At 36.9% G+C, this 23,921-nt stretch overlaps 1 protein-coding gene across 3 annotated transcripts in view; it reads left to right on the top strand.

Moving 5' to 3' along the window:
• Positions 1–3,067: 3,067 nt before the first annotated feature.
• bean1 (brain expressed, associated with NEDD4, 1) overlaps positions 3,068–23,921 on the top strand; it is a 59,725-nt gene continuing 38,871 nt past the window's right edge. The window contains exons 1-3 of one of the 3 annotated variants that reach the window (XM_051114897.1): positions 3,068–3,480; positions 4,152–4,226; positions 7,208–7,336. In XM_051114897.1, coding sequence (XP_050970854.1) covers positions 3,453–3,480; positions 4,152–4,226; positions 7,208–7,336 — 232 coding nt within the window. In that variant the 5' untranslated portion in view covers positions 3,068–3,452. Of the gene's footprint in view, positions 3,481–3,742; positions 4,079–4,151; positions 4,227–7,207; positions 7,337–23,921 lie in introns of those variants that run through there. The other 2 variants (XM_051114898.1, XM_051114899.1) reach the window with 2 other exon arrangements.

The following is a 23,921-nucleotide window of genomic DNA, read 5'->3' as shown; positions in this document are numbered from 1 at the left end:
GTAAAAAAAGAGCCCCCTGAATTGAACTGAGTTTGTCAGAAATGAGAGACAAAAATGTGCAGTTCTGTGTCAACAGCCAGGACTGAAAACCACTGTACTAGAAAATACAGGAGCCACTTAAATTGCAAGTGGTATCATAGTGATAACCATAACAAGATGATTTATAATTTTGTGCTGATGATTTTTTCAGAACACAAATTTAGCTGGACTGTGTGTGTGGCCAAGGTGACAACAAACACATATACAGCTCTGAAATCTAAATACACAAGATTTAGATCTTTTTTTAAAAAAAAGGCTTTAAAAAATTTAATTTTGGTAATAATAATAGATGTCTTTTCAGTAAATTATGCAAAGCAAGTGATGTATGGCACAGTACAGCTCATGCCAAGAGCGAGGGGCTGTTGAGATTTGAAACAAGCAATGGCAATTCATCTAATGGCTTATGCACATTCTGTTCCCATTTATATCTGCTGAGCTGTTGCATTCTCAAATCCCAAAGGTGTGATCTTGTACTAGTGTGAGAAAGTGATTCACACTTGCACTTAGAAAACGCTGACCCGCTGTACTATACCTCCTCTGAGATTTAACAGCTGCAAAAAGACAAGTAAAGTGAAGGGGCTTTCCTGAGTTGCGTGTAAGCCACAATAAAGTTACACTGACAACTATACAGCCACTGTTGCAAGAGGCCGCAGTATGTTGTCTTCTTCTCTTTCCTTTGCGGTACTAAAATCCCAAGACATTTTAAATGCCAATATACATGACACTTTCATAAGCACCTTCCTCTGTTTATCTCTCTACACGTATCTCTCTACCTATGTCAGCAAGGACCAGGTCATGTTTTCGAGTTTTTCCACGTTCATCCATCAACATCTCAAATGCCAGCCATGACCATCCAATATATTAGCCTTTGCCTTTTATACAGCCTTTCCACTGTAAGACACATGTTGTCTAAAGCAAGTACACTACATAGTTGTTTTTGCTAAATGTAAAACTGATGATTTCTCAGCTCTTATGTAATTATGACTTTAAAAACAGTGAAAGGTAAATCACTTGGCAGTGTAAAAGATTTTCTTTTTCCATTTTTGTAGTTAAAATAAACAGCACAAGTCCTAGACTTTTTCACTGTGTCACTGAATGAAATTTGCTTGGAAATAATTTCTTGAAAAAAAAAAAAAAATAGATAGCGTGACCATGTATTAAGAGTTTGGGTAACACTTTACAATAAGGTGCATTAATTAGCATTAGTTAACTAAATCAGTTAATATGAACTAAGAATGAACAGTACTTCTACAGCATTTATTAGTTAATGTTAATTTCAGCATTTACTAATTCATTATTAAAATCACATGGTGTGTTTGTTATCATTAGTTAATGTGCTGTAAACTAAGATGAACAATGAACAACTGTATTTTTATTGACTAACATTAACAAAGATTAATAAATAGTGTAATAAATTGTTCATTGTTTGTTCATGTTAATACATTAAAGGTGTCCACTTCCAAAACAAAGATTCACATATAATGTACCCCCCCCTATTGTCATCTAAGATGTTCATGTCTTTCTTTCTTCAGTCGTAAAGAAATTATGTTTTTGAGGAAAACATTTCAGCATTTTTCTTCATATAATAGACTGATATGGTGCCCCGATCCTGAACTTCCACAATGCAGTTCTCTAGTGTAACGATTGGTTATTTTAATAAAAATAATACAATTTATATCCTTTTTAATGTCAAACGCTCATCTTGTCTTGCTCTGCCTAAACTGTTTTTGTTCCGGGTCATGACAGTTAGGGTATGTCAAAAAAACTCCCATCTCATGTTCTCCTTCAACTTCAAAATCACCCTATATCGCTGTTTTACCTTTTTTGATTTGTTTGAAGGGTGTTTGATCGTCTTTGCATGTTTACTTTGCAAAGACTGGGTCGGTACTTCTGCAGCGATGTAGGATGATTTTGAAATGATTTTTGAAGTTGAGGGAGAAAATATACGATTGGAGTTTTTCAACATACCCTAACTGTCTTGAGCCAGAATTCAATGAGAGCAAGACAAGACGAGCGTTTGAGAATAAAAAGTATATAAATTGTATTTTGTTTAAGAAAATAACCGATCGTTTCACTAGATAAGACCCTTCTTCCTCAGCTGGGATCATTTACAACCGCACTGGGATCGTTTGAAACCCCATTTAAACTGCATTTTGGAAGTTCAAAATCGGGGCACCATATCAGTCCATTATATGGAGAAAAATGCTGAAATGTTTTCCTCAAAAAACATAATTTCTTTACAACTGAAGAAAGAAAGACATGAACATCTTGGATGACAATGGGGTGAGTACATTATATGTGAATCTTTGTTTTGGAAGTGGACTTCTCCTTTAACTTATTGTTTCTCCTTTACCAGAATTTGTTTACAATGTATTCATTTGTGGCCCAATTTAACTAAAACAAAAGAAGAAATTTCATGTAGGCCTCAGTACAGTTTCAACTGCACAAATAGTTTTTGTTGACATTAACTGGGCAGAGAATTTCTCAGTTTTGCATGTGACTGGGTGGGAAGAGAATATGTTGAAATTAAGCCTTATTGTGTGTTTTTAAGCAAATAGGTGGGTGTTTAATGTTCTGTTATGTTGAAATTTAGAAGGATTCATGTTGCAGTGAAGTTTTGGGAGTTAGTATTAGAGAGAAGAATGGTAGGCTTCTGTTTTTGTGCTGCTATTATTTATTTTCTTGTGCTTTTCTGACGGTCACATAATTATTTATTATTTGAGTGTAGATTATTATTTGAGTATTCCTGTAATTATCTTTATAGTAACCAGTATACAAATCTATATCCATAATAATAAGTATGCCATGCAACTATTCAACTAGTCGGTGCCCTTTACTTAAACTAAACAGAAAAGTGAGTAGAGTGAGCAGGGATTTTAATATTATTACTATATTAATATTATTTACTATTTACTAATTCTAATCAGCCTGAGATATATTATTTACTCTTCCTTACTATTCGTCTGTCGTGAGTGCAGTGTTCTCTCTCTCTCTCTCTTCTCTTTCTCTCTCTGTATAATGGAGCAGCATCACCTGCCCTCATTTCTTTATTCAGAAAGCCTTATGAAGTGCCAGGAGACTCAGCCATGAGGTGGCGAGGATACAGACACACCAGTTGTTTACCGTGATTTTTCTTTAATGAAAGTGCCGTGATCAAGTAAGAAATCGTTTTGGATTCGGAGTAAAGCGGCGTTTGCGCAGCTCTGTCAGATGATTTGATGTAGTCTGTGATCGGCGGCACATGCATCCATAGACAACACGACAGCGCGAGACATTTAGACATGTCGAGGAGCTGAATTTGCAGGATTGTGGTTAAACATGTCTGAGGAGGTTAGCAGACTACAATTCAGCTGCAGCTCTGAGCCCATACGGGCTTTTTAGAGCAATCCGAGAAACACTGACGTTCAAGTTGCATGGGGCTATTTTCTTCTCTGCGAGCGGGTAAGTAGGTTACTTCACCTGTTCCTTACCTTAAAGTCATACAGTCTCCACAGTATGTTCTCGTTTTACTCTGCTTCACAGACTCTACGCTGACATATATACACTGTAAATTATGTTGTCAGGTAACCTAAAACGTGTTAACTGTTTTGTCAACACATTAGTTCAAATAATAAATCAACCTGACTCCCTTAGAATACACAAATCAAAGTATGTTAACAAGCAGCTAACAACTGCATGTTTTTAGTTATTCTTAGTGAATCTTCTTCTTTCACGTAATATGAACGAACTGGTTTAGCTTTACAACTGGTTGTTTGTCATATATTTATTTAGTCCAGACAACATCTACCTTCATAATAGTTCAAATTAAAAGTTAATATAATTGTGTATAGTTCGTTTGGGTATCTATCTATCCATCTAGTAGTGTAGTTTGTTGTATTATTAGGCAGGTTGCATGGTAGCTTGTTGCTCTAGTCAGTTGGTCTCCCTTGATTCTGATCGAGTGCACCTGCACACACACCTGAGATACCAAGATCCCATGAGATGCAGTGCTGCCAGCATCAACCCTGCAAGCAGGAATGTAGAATTAAAATACTTCATGGTAATGAAATGAAACCTTTTTCCCTTCTTGCTTTCAATTATTCTGTCTCTCTGTCCCATTTTTTCATTTCTAGTTCTCCTCCTGCACTGTCATCTTGTTTTCTCTACTTCAGATATAATCAAGGCTGGCAAGAATTACACTAAAGCATGTGAGTACTTTTATGCATGTTTTCATGAATGCGTCTGTGAGTCCTGAATGATTCGGCAGATAGTTGGCGTAGGTTATCTGGAGGTTAGTGAGCTTTATGTATCCCATTAAATGATCAGCTGTTGTTCCATTTTAACCCTCATTTCACGAGTTTGCCTGCTGATCCAGTCTTGATGGTTAATAGTAAACAACTCGACTTGCTCGATGGAGGAATTGAACATGAGGCTCGGCTTGAGCTCAAAGTTCGACCCCCCCTTCCATTTTAGTACTACAAAGGGAGAATAACAGAAATAGAGGAGGAGATGGGGAGGTGGAAGGATGTCAAATTATTGCTGGGGCGGCGCAATGACTGCTGCTTATATAGGCTCGTAATGATGATTTGAGTGGATTTTTTTTTTAAATAAAAATTGTAGTTAATTTTATTGCATTGGACTAAAATTTACTGACTTTGCTCACACAGGGTGTAAAATGTATTATTTTGCAAAAAAGTGATAATTTTTTGTACTTTTGGGGATTTTTCTCATCTTTTTACCTTGTGATGTTCTCAGTCAAAAATGACCAGCCTACAAAACATTGCTTATAAATGTCTTCTTATGCTATATTATTATCACATATTGAAATCAATCAAGGTACAAGATGACTGAATACAATATATGGTAATAATGTAGCATAATAGGAATTTTATAAGAAATTATAAAATTTTTTGGCTGTGAACACCAAATTATATAAAGGATTTTCTGCATAGCATTAGGGCAAAAGATATGTACTTAATTTGACTGCAGTTCAAGGAACAAAATGTAGGCCTACTGTAGTTTGGTTTACTGTACTGCCCAGGGAGTCAGCCAAAACAAAAAAACAAGAAGTTTAAAGTAGGGCTGGGCGATATGGGCAACGATATCACGATAATTTTTTTCATATCAGTCAATATCGATAAAAATAAATGTCAAATCTTTATTTCTTTCAAGTTTAAAGTCATATTTTTGCTCAAAAGTGAAAGTTGTGGAAAGTTGTGTTTATTTTGTTCCTTAACAAAATAAATATCTAAATAGAAAAATTAATTTCTGCATGTTCTAATGAGTTATATTGTTTCAAATCTAGAAACAGGTTTGGGTTGTCTGATAATGACAATGATAATAATATCACTTTTTTTTGTCTCTTAGAAATGCACATTTGATATTAGCTTGAGGATGCAGAGGTAAATTTTAGTTCATTATCAATCAGTAACATCTGTAAAAATTGTAGCAACCTCAGTTATATGGTTAAATTTATTCTGACCCAGACGTAACATTTTTAATTAAGCATTGGTCTCCCATAGTAGCAAGCATACATTTTAAATCATTATAAGCAGTTAAAACCACATATAATGCTACCTCAATACCATGGTAAAAATATAACTGGTTTTAACATGGTTTTATAGGTAGCCTATTTGTATGAAAAACAGTAGTTTAAAAACATTCAGTATAAATGCACACATGCAATAGCTTAATCACAAATACATACATATTATAATTGTATACTATTACTCCTGTAATAAAATTCAATGTTAATATCCCACATTGCTGCCACAATGCCATGGTGCAGTGAGTGTTACTACAGTAAATCCATGGTAAATGATACTGATGTGTAGATTGAAAAGCCTTCTGATTGTCTTGTTGCACACAGCTTTAAGTTAGTTTAAATTCAAACTATTAAACTAGTTTGAATTCAGGTGTTTCACACTGGATCTCACAGAGCTGTTTAGTGCTCGCGTGACGAAGCCGTTCGCATATCGCGTCTTTTGCACGCTCAAATTCGTTATTTCAAATGTAAGCGCGCGGCAGCTGATCTCATAATGGAAGCGACGCACATGCGGTCCAACGCGCTCGGTTTTTCCGAATTTATCGTAAATTTTTCCGAAATTATCGTTATCGAATTATCGCCCAGCCCTAGTTTAAAGTTTAAATTGCCTTTTCATATTAGGGTGTTTTCACACCTGCCTCATTTAGTTCGGTTGAATCGCACTAGAGTTCGTTTTCCCTCTTGGTGTGGTTTGTTTGGGCAGGTGTGAATGTAGCAATCGCACTCGAGTGCGCACCAAAGCGGACCAAAGAAGCGTACCGAGACCTCCTTGAGGAGGTGGTCTCTGTACGCTTTCAAACGAACACTGGAGCAGTTTGGTTGTAGTGAGAAAGCAATCTGATCCAATGAACCAACGAACTTGGTTTTATATTATAGATTAATATAAGGATACCTAAAAAAAAATAAATGCAACAATAAGGCTGCAAAGCTGTTGTTATATCCTGACAGATGACAGCTGAGCGGAATCCCGGGAAAAAAAAAATGGAACTTTTTTTGAACCAATGAGAGGACAGTTTACTCGCGCATGACTTGTATTAACACATTTGGTCCGTTTAGGAACTTTGCTGTGTGAAAGCAAACCGCACCATAAATAAAAAGCAACATTGTAATAATTTTAACCCCTGTTTCGGAACAAAGCAATCACACTTACAGTTATGAGTGACGAAAGTGTTGTATTTAATATGGTCAAATGCAAAAAGTAAATGTATCAGTAGTAGCCTGGCTAATGAGCCCTGGTAAGTTATGCTCAGTACATAATATAAATAGGCCAGAGTACTGACTTTGTAGTTGTTCTTTGCTGTTCTTTGTACTTGTTATATCACTATATTTGTGTAAACTGGACTTGCAGAGAATACAAAAATAAGTTGTTTAATCAATCAAATCTGAAATTATACGTTTGTATTGTAGTCAGGCGTAATACACAAGCTGAAGTGTGCGAGGTGTCCTCTAAATGTCCTCTAAACTGACTTGATGTGTTTTGGCTTGTAATGATGTTGTTGTCATAAATATGTAGAGAGTGTGGTCATATGAATGAAATTGGGTGGGTGGTCACTGGGTTTGATGTAGCCACAGGGCCTTTAAACATCTGGGTGGCTGTGGCTTTCTAACTGTTTGTCTCCTTTGGTCTCTTTCTCAATCCTGCAGATGAGAGCATCATCCTTCTTTGCAAAAAGGAGAAGGTCAGAATTGGAACCTGCTTGGTCAATCGTTTAAAATGTTACTATAGAAAAGACTGTGGCAGGGAGTACATGTTGATGAAACTGATTTGTTCAGGTAAGCAAAATGTCCAATTTTCAGTCATCTCTAAATGATGTTTTCTGTCATCCTTACTGTACTGTCTGTTCCAGTCCATGATTTGTATCTCACCCATTGCTGGTGGTTGGATTTATAGACCACAATTTTACACAAATTTATAGAACAGAGGTTTCACACACTTGTAATGTTGATACCAGTTTTATCCTGAGGAATAAACAAACAAACCAAACTGTAGGCAGCTAGTTGGGGGTCGAGACAGAAACCATGGCAACGCGGCTCCAAGTTGTGATTCAACTGGGCTATCTTGACACTGAGTTGATTAAGCAGTGTTGTTTTAAAGGGAGCCCTTTTTCTCCTCACTTTGCCTGGCAACTTAAATGAGCTCAGCGCAACAAACTATAAAGCATGTAAACTACCACTCAGAGTGACAGAAATGTCACCTAAGAATGGGAATTTAAGTGTTTTCATAACTATATTTGATACATCTCTTCACTGAATTACATAAAAGCAGGTTGTCACCCATCAAGGATCATTCTCTACTCTACCCTGTGCAAACAAGAAATTAGTTTTGCTAGTCCATTCAGTATGAGAAAAATGGTTTCTGAATGTTAATACATGCCCAAGGGACTGCGGTTATGTCTTTTCCTTGCAAATTTTTAATCAGAATCTCATCTTTTGTTATTGCTGTAATTATTATACGAGACCAGTATTGTGAAACCTGAGGCAATGCTTGTGATTATGTTGCTGTTCTTTCACTGACATACGATCTTGTTCGCTAAGTGGCCACCGTCCACTTTTAAACACCTTTGTAAGGGACAGGCAGCCCCCTCAGCCATGGCACATGTAGGGCATCTGCAAATTCGGACTGACCTTTGGCTAAACTGTTTACAGACGGAGGAAATTGTATCCACTTATGCTGATGATGTCACAAGGCTTTCAACATGTAGCAAAAGACGACTGCATTTTGTTTAACAACCTTAAACCAAATCTACTGTAAATTTTGATGTTGTTTATCGATGGTATATTCTGAGTTTGTTTTTTAAATGCTCATATTTAATTTAAAGTTGAATGTGCTGTGAAAAATTACATTACAGTCACGTTGAGCAAATCGTGAGCAAATTACATAATCGAGTTGGTCTCGCTATGCTATCAAAATACTATATAATCAATAATATATAATCACAGTTTTCCTAAGACAAGAACGGGTATTGTTTTGGTTTTAGGACAACTTTGATGAAAGGTTCTGATCCACTTCAAATGTTGACTACTATATATATATATATATATATATATATATATATATATATAGATGCAATAAACTTGCACCTTTGTCATTTTTAATTACTTTAAATTTAATTTAAAGTATTTTTAATTTTTTTAAAATTTAAAACTTCATTTTTTGTCCAATTTTTAGTTACTTTTTTGCTTCAAGTATAAGAAATTTTGATGTGATTCTCCTTATAGCTGGTTGTTTTGTTTTGTTTTCCCTAGAGAAAATGTGGGAAGGCACTAATGCACTTTGTTGACTTTGTTTGAAAATTGCCTTTCTTTAGAAATTGTTGCATCTTGTTTGTTGTTGCATTGTGTTTATGTACAGGAATAAGTAGGGAATGATGCTCTATAACAAACTTATATTGAAATACAAGCAGTTTCTGTTTTAATGTATGAATGCATGTATTCATTGAACCGCATGCATTTATTAAAGGAATAGTTCACCCAAAAATGAAAATTCTGTCATTAATTACTCACCCGCATGTCATTCCAAACCTGTAAGAACACAAATTAAGATATTTTTGATGAAATCCGAGAGCTTTCTGACTCTGCATAGACAGCAACGAAATATTGAAGGCCCAGAACGGTGGTGCAACCTTAATTTTCTATGGCTTTGAGAATACTTTTTGTGATAATGACTACTGTAACGACTTTATTAAAAAAATTTCTTCTCTTCCCTGTCAGTTTCTGACGCATGTTCACGACAGTACCACGCATGCGTGAGGTGCTGCTGACACAGGAGCCAGCATTCTGACGCAGAACATGGATTGTTTGCAAGTAGAGGAATGCACACACATGCGTGTCAGTCTTCACTGTCTATGCAGGGTCAAAAAGCTCTCGGATTTCATCAAAAATATCTTAATTTGGGTTCTGAAGATGAACGAAGGTCTTATGGGTTTGCAATGACATTACAACATGTAATTAATGACAGAATTTTCATTTTTGGGTGAACTATCCCTTTAACATGATAATTTTTCATCATTACTATTGTCAGACTCTTTCAGAGTGAATTTTCATGAGGTAGTGGTGTGTGGACCTGTAGAGAACCTGTGGTACCTTACAGTTGGATCACTTAAAATATTAAAATGTACTGCATGTGCCCTGCTGCATTCCCCAGATATTAAAATCTCATGTACAATGCAGAAGACTGCAGGTAGCAGGACTCTGTGTCCTTAAAAATGCACACAAAAAATACACGTAGAAGAGTCATTCCCCTCAGTTCACTCTGATACATGATACATTGCTCATCTATCCTACACTTTAAATGTCGCAGTAGCCCTGTGGTCCCTGCAGCCAGCTTTTTCCCTGGCTCCCAGAAGAAAATAACAGGAAATAAATAGTGATAAAAGGCTACATCATTTTGGCTGTCAAGGACCAAAGGACAAAGAAACACTATAAAAGATCATAAAAGTGGCCCATACAACTTGTGAATTATATTCCAAGTCTTCTGAAGTCAAACAATAGCTTAGTGTGAAGAACGGACCAAATGCAGGATGTTACATTTGAGGTCAAGTTTACATACACCTTGCAGATTCTGCAAAATGTTAATTTACTGTTATTTGACCAAAATAAGAGCGATCATACAAAATGCATGTTAGTTTTTATTTAGTACTGACCTGAATGAGATATTTCACATAAAAGATGCTTACATATAATCCACAAGAGAAAATATTAGTTGAATTTATTAAAATGACCCTTTTTAACAGATTACATATGCTTGATTCTTAATACTGTGTTGTTCTACAGCGTGTTTTTTTCTTTTTTCTTTTAGTGATAGTTGTTCATGAGTCTATGTTTGTCCTGAACAGTTAAACTGCCTGCTGTTCTTCAGAAAAATCCTTCAGGTCCCACAAATTCTTGTTCATTTTTGTGTATTTGAACAGTTTCCAACAATGACTGTATAATTTTGAGATCCATCTTTTCACACTGAGGACAACTGAGGGACTCATATGCAACTATTACAGAAGGATCAAACTCTCAATGATGATCCAGAAGGAAAAATTATGCATTACGTGCCGAGGGTGAAAACTTTTGAACAGAATGAAGAAGTGTACATTACTCTTATTTTGCCTAAATATCATATATTTTTTGCATTAAGTACTGCCCTTCAGAAGCTACAGAAGATACATGTTTCCCAGAGGACAAAATAAGTTAAATTTACCCTGATCTGAAAACTTGAAAAGTTTTCACCCTCCTGGTTCTTAATGCATCAGTGAGTGTTTAAACCTTCTGTAATAGGTGCATATGAGTCCCTCAGTTGTCCTCAGTGTGAAAAGATAGATCTCGAAATCATACCGTTATTGTCAGAAAAGGTTCAAATAAACAAAAATGCTGTACAAAAATAAATTCATAACTAATATTTTCTATTGTGGACTATATAAGCATATTTTATGTGAAATATCTTTTTCTGGTCAGTACTTAATTAAAAAATAACCTGCATTTTGTATGATCCTTCTTATTTTGGTAAAATAGTTGACATTTTTCAGATTCTGCAAGTTATATGTAAACTTTTGACCTCAACTGTATTTACTGAAAAATCTTATGGGTGGCTTCTATGGTACTTTTTTACTGTGTAACTTTATATTAAAGTGTATATTGATAAAAATTTCCCTTTTGTGTTTCAAGAAAGAAAGCCATACTGTATAGGTTTGGAAGGACATAATTTAATTTCCCACTATCCCTTTCAAAAAATTTCAAAAGAAATTTGTTAACACATAATCATAGCTGATTTTGTGCATCTCAATCAGAAAGCGTTCTTGGTCCATATATTTAGATATAGTATATATTAACTGCTCCATATTTCATATTGCTCTGACCAATTAAGGAGTTAGTATTGATCAGCAGTTTGCCTGCTGCGCTGCCATTTCCTCTCTTCCTGATGTGACCTTCCATCAGCCACTGTCTCAGCTGGTTAGATCTTTGTGTTGCAGTCAGGTTGGTGACGCTGGCTCTAGCCCACTGGGGATGCCCCTGCTGTGCGTGTGGAAAGCAAACCCATCATACCTCTCCCTGCATCACTGGCACAGACAACATCCACCATTATTGCTACTACAGCCCACTCATAAACACTCACCCTCCTACAGTCATCCCAGAGGGAGACTAAAAGAAGCGGTAGAGAAGACAAAGAGAGAGCAAGATTCAAAGTGGTAGAAAATGTTGTTGCATCAGTCCCTTAGATTTGTGCGTGGTTGCTTCTCTTCCTGTCATATGTTGTATGCTGGCTAAATGTTCCGTGTTCAAACTTGGTGTCCTCTGGTATTGACTTTCATGGCTACTTTCAAGTTCATGCAAATCCCAGATGTAGAAAGGCTTTGTTTTGTTTGTTTCAAGTGCATTAGCATTTTAATTCCAGAGTGAGAAAGGAGGCCTCTCCTGCTGCTGCTCTCATAAACGCTTCCAATTAGATGAGCAACGGGCGGCTCTGAGTTTTGGGTTATCAGAATGAGCTTTATTACAGCCCTCCCTGAGGAAGAGTACCCACGCTGACATACATCCTTGAGTTGGTTGTGCTTTTGCACAGCTGTCAATGTCAGTTGTCGACATTAAAACAGTATTAGTCCATCACAGCTCTACCGTCTACTGATGTGCATTTGAAGTTCACTCGCTTGCGATGCCATCTGATATAGCCGAGGTGCATTTAACTGTATATCTTCATAGCACAAGCTGTAAATTCGATTCTATTAAAAATATCATCTTGCTATATTATCTTTTCTCTGTGGCGACTGTTGTTCCTACAAAATTTGAAACATTAGACAAATAGCACTTGGCATGGAAAATGAGCCCGGCACTTTTCTAAATACTCATGTGGTCTGCACATATTTTAGTGCACATCAGTTTTATCAAACTGTGTCCTCTAGCTTCAACCATCAGGCAAAATCGAGCCATTTTCTGCATGAATTTTGAAAAATTGATGCAAGATTGCATCCTTATGCCGGCATGACTAACAATTTTCATGTTGGAAAGAAGCAACCTTGCAAGAGCTCTGAATCTATATGCATATGAGTTTTATACGAGAGCGAGAGGAAAGAAGTGGGAGTTAGCATGATGGTAATGCTTATGAGTTTTTCACCATTCCTGCTGGATCTCTAGATTGTTGTTGCTATAAAATCCTTCTACTGCTTTGGGACTAATTTGCTTTTTATTTCATAAAGCAATTGGCATAGATCTGCACCAGTCTTGCAAATGCACCAGTATAAGAAATTTTTCCCAATAGTTATGTTCATGTTTATAACATTTAAAAAAAAAAACTGCAGTTTCACATGATTAAAGTGGAACTAAGCAATACAATATTATTAGATATAGTAGAAGAGAAAATAATGGAGCCCTACACATAACAAGCAGACAAAAATGTATTTATTGTGACCCTGAATTGATTAATTCCCTTGTTTTAGTTAAAGAAGACCGATTATGCCCCTTTTTTAAAATGTGCAGTATAAGTCTCAGATGTCCCCAGAATGTCTCTGTTAAGTTTCAACTCAAAACAACCCACAGATCATTTATTATATAAGTTTGAAAATGTCTATTTTAAGTGAATGTTTTTATGCATGTCTCTTTAAATGCAAATGAGCTGCTGCTCCCCGCCCCCCTTTTCCAGAATAGGGCTGTCCCTTTACAGCTCGTACCTCAGATACTCTGCCTAAAAAACATCTGTTTGGTTTTGAATTATCATCTCTTTTGTGTTGAAATCATGCATTTAAAAGCCACATTCATGTACAGTCATGGCCGAAACTATCGGCACCTTTGCAGTTCTGTCAGAAAATGCAACCCTTCTCTCAGAAAATTGTTGCAGTTTGGAAAAAATAACTGAAATTAATCACTTCCTGTAACCATGAATGAGTTTCTTACACCTCTGTACTGGAATTTTGGACCACTCTTCTTTTGCAAACTGCTCCAGGTCATTCAGATTTGAAGGATGCCTTCTCCCAACTGTTGTTTTGAGATCTGTCTACAAGTGTTCTATGGGATTCAGATCTGGACTCATCGCTGGCCATTTCAGAACTCTCCAGCTCTTTGTTTGTAACCATTTCTGAGTGCTTTTTGAAGTGTGTTTCGGGTCATTGTCCTGACAGAAGACCCATGACCTCTGGTGGAGACACAACTTTCTGACAATGGCCACTACGTTGCGCCCCTAAATTCTTTGGTAATCATCCGATTTTATGATACCGTTCACACAGTCAATGCATCCAGTGCTAGAAGCAGCAAAACAACCCCAAAACATCTTTGAACCTCCACATGTTTGACTGTAGGGACTGTGTTCTTTTCTTTTTCTGTAAACAGTGCCATGATGTCCTTTACCAAAAAGTTTTACTTTTGTCTCATCTGTCCACAGTAAGTTCTCCCAGAAGGATTGTGGTTTTGTCACATAAGTTTTGGCAAACTCCAGTCTTGCTTTTTACTGCAGTGGTGTCCTCCTGTTTCTCCTACCATAGTGTCCCGTTTCATTCAGATGGCGACGGATAGTGCGAGCTGACACTGTTGTACCCTGTGTCTGCAGATCAGCTTGAATTTGTTTGGAAGTTAATCAGGTTTCTTCATCCACCATTTGAACAATCCTTTGTTGTAATTTTTCATTAATTTTGCTCTTCCGTCCACGTGCAGGGAGGTTAGCTACAGTGCCATGGGCTGTAAACCTCTTGATGATATTGCGCACAGTGGACACAGGAACATTAAGATCTCTGGAGATGGACTTGTAGCCTTGAGATTGTCCATGTTGACAGCTCTACACTTCTTTCTTTTCTCCATGCTCAGTGTGACACACAACACAAATGTTTCTCCATTTTAACTGGTTGCAAGTGTGATTACTATATTGCCCACACCTGGTACTTCCCACAGGTGTGTCTAAATACAAATTACAGGAGCATCACATGCTTGAAAAGCAATTATTTCTTACAGTTTTGACAAGGTGCCAATAATTTTGTCCAATCCATTTTTGAGTTCTGTGTGAAATTGTCAAGTTTAACTTTTCTTGTTTTTTTTTTTTGTGTGTGTTGTTGCAGTGCAAACAAAAACAATAAGCACGTGAATACCTTAACATTTGCAATTGGAAAAAAAGAGATAAGTGTTGCATTTTCTGACAGAATTGCAAGGGTGCCAATATTTTTGGCCATGACTGTATACTTCTGATACACAGTTTTCTGAACGCACACATCTGAAACACGCGCACAGAAAGCGGCTGTCTGTTCTGTGCTCATCTGTGCAGCCAGCGAACTTTTGTCATGGCGTTAGAACTGGTACACAATTGTCGCTTGCGAAAACAAAATGATGGCGCCATGGGTAAAAATGTGCAGATTAAGGGGTGATAATATAATAATAAGATCCCCTTCCCCCTAATATTGCCTCATGTTGGTAGTTATAATATACTGTGCATCCCTTAGTTAAATGTGCTTTTGTAATTGTTTATTCAATTTTAAATATCAGAGATTGTCATATGTATTTAGTTTAATGGACTGCACAAAAAGCGGCAAAAACAAAACCCCATTTTTAGTTGTGCTTTTTGAGTAGCATCTCAGTAACAGCTGCAGTTCCAGCATCCAGCATTACTCAACAGCAGCACAATAAATCCAGCCTGCAGCACTTTCCATCTGTGCCTGGCAGTCCGTATTATTATCCTAAAGTGAGAATCTTTGTCCGTGTTTTTTTAGGTGTTCTCTATTTGGGAGATGGGTGGATTCTTGTTGATTGAGTGAGACATGCAGAAGTGGTTCATGGGTGCCACTTAAACTAGATTAAGCCACAGGGCCAGCGCCTCATCCCATGGGCTCAGCCTGCCAGCCATAACGGCGAGAGTGGGATCAAAGCTGTCAAATCCTGTGGAAATGGGTCCTGCTATTGCATCCCCTGACCCACTAAAACCCTCGAGGTCTAGATAATACGGATCTTCACCGTTAATCCCCCTTTAGCTTAACTTGCTTGGGATATGTGGTATCCAAAGCACCCAGGTTTATCGTCACTGTGCCCTTTAATCTGGGTTAAATGACACGGGAATTGTGTCTTTAAATGGTTGCCCTTCCATGACAGGAAACTTAGAGATGAGAATCCAGGGAACCACTGTCTTTTTTTTTTTTTTTTAACTCAACTCCTGTGAGTCATTCACTCCTATTTGAAACCTGAATTTTCAGCTTGATTTGTAAAGTGCAGTTTTTTTTTAGGCTTTCTGGCAGCTGTATCTTATTGGAGGAGTGGAAATTAAACTGTATTTAAATGGCAAATACACACTAAAACTGAAAGTAAAACTGAAAGAGACAACTCTTCAAAATGAAAGTCTGGTTTAACTTAAAAAAAATATGACAGAAATATATTTAGGGCCCCAGAATTCCCCCCCTAAATTCTTTTTTCCTTTTTATTTTTTTCTGGATTCTGTGTTTTATAATTCAGCACAAATTTATCATAAAAATTGTCTAATGATATAAAAAACTTTAACAGTTTGTTAATTTGTTTTAAAATGAAATTATTTTTTACAACAAAAAAATTGTCAAGCAAGATGCTGCACAACAGAAATCAGAAATGTATAAATGAATGAAAGCATACTTTTGATGTACAGTATGATATTACTTAAAAATAATATTATTTTTACTTTGAGAATTACATTTTAGTGTACAATATTAATTAAAAGTTTACTCTGTAGAGTTTCATTTTGAACAAAGTGCAGATAATGATTTAAAAAAAAATCATGTTTAATGTCATTTCCAATTCACTCCTGATTTGCAAGGGCAATGATGCAGAACTCCAGGGTGTTTTTGCAAGCAACATAAATATTAATATATTGTGGGAAAAATGCACATTAGGCCATGTAGTTTGGAATACATCTAGGTATTTCATTTATGCAGGACATTTACATACCATGGGTTATTGGGAACAGCAAAAACAAGAGTTTAATACTACTAGTTGTTGAATTTATGTTGGGTAGTGGGTGTTGTTGGGTTCTTATAATAGGCGCCCTGTGGTGTATTGCAGTACTGTTCTTCACGTCTTATATTTTGAGAGGTTGAGGTTTTACAAACATCTCGCAGATTCATTATAAGGTTCAGTAGCAGTAAACATGAAAGCAGATAGTTTCACTCTCACTTAAAGTCTTCTTGGATTAGACAGTCGAGCGGGAAGATTTTGACAATGACTTGGTGTACTCTCTGTCTATTTACCAAATCCGTCTGACAGCTCCCTTGACAGCGTAGCAGACTGAAGCAGCTGTCTTTGCCTCATACACTCTGGCTATGCAAAAACCACTAAATTATATTCATACTGCAGTGCGATAGCTGGAGGAAACTACAGCAATCTATTGTAGATAATTTATAAGTTTCTCCTGTCAAATGTTTCATTAATATTCTTCTTCATGTACATGCAGCTATTAAAGGTGATGTATTACAAATGCTGAAAGAATGAACTTCACCTTAAAGATTAGAATGTTAAGATTTTGCACATTTACTGTTTTAACATATTTTTCAGCTGTAGACTAGTAAATAAGATCCCATAAATGTATATAGTACATACTTGTCTGTAAATCAAAAATGAAATGTGTGGCTTTAAGTCAGCGAATTTAGGATACCATGGCAGGACATGGTTCATTTTTTGACATTGTTGTCACTCCCTTTATTTTACTTACATTTAAAATGTATCTCTCCAGAGGATATATTACAACCTCATTCTGTCCTGCTTTTCAGAGTTCCCTGTTAACCAAGGGAACTTTCATACCAACAGTTGTAAAAATCTGCAGCGTTTTCCCCAATGACCAGATGTTTTGTTGCAGAAAGGTTGGCTGGCACAGTTTTCTTTTTTTAAAATATATATTATTTTTTTATTGTTGTTGTAGAATATCTTTTGCGCAACAGATATTAAGATAACCCAACCAGGTGAAAATTAAAGCTTAATTTTTGGGTAAAATATAAACAAGTTTACCTAAAATTATCTTGTGCAGTTGTGCCAGGACAAAATGAACTCAAAGCCCGTTTCCACCACTGAATGAAAAATAAAACAAGGTTAGTGTGATGTTTTATTTCACAATTCTGACAATTTTGACAAAAAGTCAGAATTGCAAAATGTAAACTCGCAATTGCAAGAAAAATTGACTTTTTTTTGAGGAAACGGGTTTCCATACAAAAGCCTTAACCAAACACAACCAAAAATTAAAAATTCTGTCACCATATACTCACCCACATGTCGTTCTAAACCTGCATGACAAAGTAATTGAAGTATACTAAATAATACTTTTTGTTTTTGGGTGAACTAGAACAGTTCCAGAACAAAACTGCACACATGTTTATTTCACTCATTGGCATCAGATGGAGAAAAAAAAGGATTGGGGAGTAGTCAGTATATAATAGCTATTCCCTATGATTTACCTCCTCACTGCACAGTTGAGCTTTGTTGTCTGGCTAAATAATGGGATTGTGATTTGTGAATATGGAGCGTCACAGGCAGAATTGTAATCTGTGTCTCCCCTATGGGCTTTATTAATAGGTGAGCCAGAATGAGAGAAGGCTTAAGCCTCTGTACGATTCGGTATGACCTAGATATGCTGAATTTCTCTGACCCACATCCAATTCACTACAGGCTCCACCGTGTACTGTACAGCAGGCTCTTTCTCCTCCATTATACCAGAAATTAATGGCTCTGAATCTCCATTAGAAAAACTCACTGTGGCACGATGCATTCTTTCTCCCACTTTGGACTAGACGTGCAAGCCAAAAGCAATGCTTTACACTGGTCTTTGATAATATAGAGGAATTTCTTGGCATGATTTTGTGGATATAAGTGACAACATATTCAATATCATACATGTGGATAGATGGGATAACTGTGATATTAGCAGCACCACACACATACGTTGTGTTACTCTTGTGAACGTGTGTTAAAGACTGACTTGGCAGAGTAGAAATTGTTGAATAAAGTCGTTATTTTTCTTTTCTTTGCACACAAAAAAATTTTCTTGTAGCTAATTTCACATGGACTATTTTAACGATCTCCTTACTGCCTTTCTGGGCCTTGAATGTGGTAGTTGCATGGCTGTCTATGTAGGGTCAGAAAGCTCTTGGATTTCATCAAAAATATCTTAATTTGTGTCCTGAAGATGAACAAAGGTCTTACGGGTTTGGAACGACATGAGGATGAGTAATTAATGACATAATTTTCATTTTTGGGTGAACTATCCCTTTAAGTGCAGTGTGTAAAGATTTCCTGAGGTCTGCTTTTGAAGTTTGACACATTTATGAACAAAACTCCAAGTGAACAAGTGTTGCTGCTATTCCCCAGTCTCTAATGTGTTCATGCATTGTGTCAATGTGATTCATGTTTTGCAGTATTGTATACGTGTGTGTGTGTTTGCTGCCCCTTTGCTTTATAATTTCTTGCTCTCCAGTCAGCAGCTGTTGTCCAGTTCGAGTCAGATGGCTCTGGGTACAGATTGACCTTGAGCTGATGGAGCCCACGGTTCTGTTCGGTCGATTTGGGTTGGTTAGAGTGAGCCCAGCGTGCTGACGGACAGACTGCCCAGTAACAAACCTCATCAAACAGGGGCCGACAGTGACACAGTGTTCCCAGAGACCGCCTTCAGCACAGGCTGCGGACGGGAGCAAACATCATTGCCACAATCAGATCCATTATCCCCCATCCGTCACAGAGCAAACAGCCAGCATCCGTTACAGGCCCGCAGGATCACCGCTGACTCTTCTGCTTAGCTGTGTGCACACGCTCACACTCACATTAAAGGCCCTGCAGGGGAAATATTATGAATGCATTACGCCAGCTGTGCTAGAACAGCTCATCCAAACCGTTATGTGGGTGTGCACACAGTTTAGAGGAAATACAGCAGTGTTATGAACATAGATCAAAAGATTATGAAATTTTAATGTTGAATATATGAGGTTTTGCCAGGTGTTGTGCATGTTAGGATGCCAAAACCATGTACAAATACTATAAACACAACATTACATTGTATTTGAAATAATACTTATATGACCGTATAGGTCGTTTGTCACTTCCTTAAAATATGACCCATAGGAGTGTTTACTAAATTAGCATCCCTACTGGAAATAGGACATGCCACAGAAACATTTGTAATAACATATTGTGCCCTTTTTAATCTGTGTAACAATTTGGTGTTTGTGTAGTTTGAGCATCGCGTTATATCAGCGATCATGGGTTCGATCCCAAGTAACATACTGTACGTACTAGAAATGGTGGAAAAGGGATCGTGTAAAAATTCCTCACTGAATTTAAAGGGGTTCATTGGATGCAAAATTCACTTTTAGATAGTGTTTGCGTATAAATGTCTTTGCAGTGTGTGGACACAACAACCCTACAATAATAAAGATCCATTCACACCATTCAACATTAATTTTTAATCTCCACAAAACCTAAACAGTCTTAATTATTGAGTTGTTTTAATTTTCTGAGCAGTATGACATCATACTGCTCAGGCCCCGCCCACGACTGCTGACAGACTGTCCCATATTAGCATATTTCCGCCTTCAGCCAGTTGCACGCTGTCCGCCATTTTCTCCACGCTCGAGCAGCTTTAGAGACAACAATGTCTTGTAAGCAATGCAGGTTTTTGTAGTTGGATGTAAAAGTGAACATGAGTCTTCATTTTCTCCCGACATCAGAGCCACCAAGGATGCAGTTGATTAGTTTTGTTTTTAAAGGTAAATATACTAAAATGCAGAAGAGAAGGGTGGGGTGAGCAGTAGCTCATTATCATTTAAAGAGACATGCACTGAAATGGATCACTGTGACCAGAGCTGTTTTTGACAAGGTAAAAAGGGTTTGTTTTACATGTCCATTGAGGAATTTTAACCAAAGTATGTCACAGACATTTCATGATGACCCTAAACTATCATACGTTATAACTTGTGGAAAATGGCCATCCGATGTACCCTTTAAAGGAACACGCATCTCGATGGTAATGACTGTCACATATAATTTTATGATAACACGCAACAAAACACTGTCATTACTTTCATTAAAACATAACTAAAGGTCTTCTTATATGCTGTTGCACATTTGACCTTTGTTTTTGTTTTTGGGAAGAGGAGGAGGACAGTCTCATGCGTTTGTACAGTGGATTTATTGGTTTTTATTTTTTGCCATGTTAGGAATAATTGACCCAAAAATGGACTGTCATTTTGTCACCACTGTGCTGTTCCAAACCTGTATGCTGTTATTTCTATTTAAAAGTATTTTGGAATAATTGTTCTGCAGATTGGTTTCCCAACATGTCCACACCATGTCTGTCAAGCTTAAAGGGACAGTTTACCCAAAATGAATATTCTCTCATCATGTACTCAACCTCATGTCATTCTAAACCTCTGTGACTTTCTTTTTTCTGAATAACAAAAGATGATATTTGGAAGAACATTCTTATTAGGGTCAGTTAATGTTATGCAGAAGAAAGTTATACAGGATTAGAATGACATGAGGGTAAGTGGTAAGTGGTAACATAATTTATTTATTTAGCTAAAATATCCCATTAATAAGCTTTAAAATCATAGTATGCATGGTGCATATAACTCATGCACTGTATTACAAGTGATCTGAAAACACATGATCACTTTATTAAGGGAGCATTTTTCTCTCAACTGCATCTCACAAATCAGCCCCACTTTAGGCACCAGGTTTGCCATTAATTCTAAATCCCACTGGCTTATGTGTGTCTTATCTAAGCGTATGGTGCCGGTTTGAAGGGAAATAGCATTTGAAAACCCAAGAGAGGGAATTTCTTTTCCTGTTAATGATGACACACTTCTGATTCATCACACGAAGCTATCATATGACTCCAGAAGACTTAATAGCTATAATGGTTTTATAATAGTTTATAATGTTTTTGTAAATTAAAGAAGTATTTAAAGGAGACCTATTGTGTCCCCTTTTACATTATGTAATGTAAGTCTCAGGTGTCCCCAGAGTGTGCGTGTAAAGTTTCAGATCAAAATACCCCACGGATCATTTATTGTATCATTTTGAAAATGCCTATTTTGAGTAAAAGCAGAAACAAGTCGTTTTTGTGCATGTCTCTTTAAATGCAAATGAGCTGCTGCTCCCTGCCCCCTTTTGCTGAATAGGGCTGTGCCTTTACATCTCATACCTCAGACGTTCTGCCAAAAAACATCTGTTTGGTTTTGTTTATCACGTCGATCGTGCAGAAATCATGCATTTAAACCATTTTCATTTAAACTTCTGATATAGGGTTTTCACACATCCAAAGCACACGCATTGAAAGCAGCTGTCACACCGCATGTGAGTATGAAACAAAGTTTTCTTTTATGTCTTATGGCTTAAACTGTCAAATACACACAAGTTTATGTTAAAAACGCACGTGAGTTATAAAATCAGTCGGTTACGTCTCTAAAGATAAACAGCTGGGAAAGAAATTGCATGTTTATATTAGATCTGTGTGGCAGCAGCGTAATATACAGTAAATAAATCAATAAATCCACTGCTGTCTTGTCTCCTCTGAGGCTGGAACTCTAAATAGTGTGCTCGTCTGTGTAGCCAAAGACAGAAAGCATGCTTTCCTTGAACTTTTGCCATGGCATTAAAGCTGGTACTCTGTTGTCACTTGTGAAAACTAAATGATGTGGCATTTTTTACGTTTTCTGGGTTGGAAGATACACTGGGGAACCGATTATAGCACTTAAATGTGGAAAAAAGTCTGATTTTGAAAATGTGAACAAATAATGAATAAATTTTTTCATTTTGCGGTGAACTGTTCCTTACTTCTCAAGTCTCTGCTATGCCCAGACTTGCCCTTGGCATGAGGGAACAGGAGGTTTTTGTGTTGATGGCTTTCCTTGCTTCCCCTCGCTCAGCGGCTCATTTGACATGACTGCTTAATGCTTTCCACAGTGCTGATCTTGGATCAGAGCTGACGTTTGCTCAATATTCGGAAGCTGCACTGCCGCTGCTAAATCAACACAGTGACTTCCTGAATTAAGAAGAGTGACAGTTCAGCACTGCTGCTTCTGCAGACGTCCCAAAGGCCTCTGAACAGTTGGGGTTAGAGGTTCTTCTTCTGGGGGAAATTACGAACTATTGTTTATGTCTGATTTATTCAGATAAATACAGAGCAAAAACACATTAAAGGAGAAGTCCACTTCCAAAACTGGACTGATACAGTGCACCGATTTTGAACTTCCAAAATACAGTTTAAATGCGGCTTCAAACGATCCCAAATGCGGTTGTAAATGGTCCCAGCCGAGGAAGAAGGGTCTTATCTAGCATAACGATCGGTTATTTTCATAAAAATAATACTATAATTTTCATAAAAATAATTACTATAATAACTAATAATTTATATACTTTTTAATGTCAAACGCTCATCTTGTCTTACTCTGCCTGGAAAGTTTTTTCCGGTTCATGACAGTTAGGGTATGTCGAAAAACTCCCATCTCATGTTCACTTTGCATAGACTGGGTCAGTACTTCTGTAGTGATGTAGGATGATTTTGAAATGATTTTTAAAGTTTTGGGAGAACATACGGTCAGAGTTTTTCGACATACCCTAACTGTCTTGAGCCAGAATACACAGAGATCAGGGAGAGCAAGACAAGATCAGCGTTTGAGACTAAAGAGTATTTAAATGTTTTTTTTTTTAATGAAAATAACCAATCGTTTCACTAGATAAGACCCTTCTTTCTCGGCTGGGTTCATTTGCAGCCGCATTTGGGATCGTTTGAAGCCCCATTTAAACTGCATTTTGGAAGGTCAAAATCGGGGCACCATAACAGTCCATTATATGGACATTAAAATCCTAAAATGTTTTCCTCAAGAAACATAATTTCTTTACGACTAAAGAAAGAAAGACATAAACATCTTGGATGACAAGGGGGTGAGTACATTATCTGTAAATTGTTGTTCTGGAAGTGGACTTCTTTAATATGCACAAGAGACTATAGCAGTAATAACTCAGCTGTTGGATTAATTTGCCTCACTTTATTTGTTTCTAATGTTAGCCTCATTATTTCATTATGGCTGCATTTTGCAATTTTATTAGTTTTTTATTACTGTTTGATTTGATTCGCTGTTGTTTTTTTCTTTCTTAAAGCACCATGATAATTATAATTCCAAATAATAATTGCAGCAGTAATATCCATAGATAATCTTAATTATTTTAATACTTGATTATTTAAGTGCAAACGCTTGTCTCATTTTAAATGGATTGCTGGAAAGAAGAAAGCACTGAGGCTTCAAAGCATGAAAGTCCTCTTGATTTAAAAGGAAACAAAACGGCAAAAGCCCAGATCAATAGCTGTTCATAGGAGCAGTTCTCTCCGGCTTTATGAGAATGGATTGTGTGCTCTTGAAAACACATCTGTCCATCCTGTGACCTTGTCACTAAGGGC

The sequence above is a fragment of the Labeo rohita genome, chromosome 7, assembly GCF_022985175.1.
Source record: "Labeo rohita strain BAU-BD-2019 chromosome 7, IGBB_LRoh.1.0, whole genome shotgun sequence".
Lineage (NCBI taxonomy): Eukaryota > Metazoa > Chordata > Actinopteri > Cypriniformes > Cyprinidae > Labeo > Labeo rohita.
Note: the sequence above shows the minus strand (reverse complement) of the source record. Positions and strands in the feature narration are given on the sequence as shown.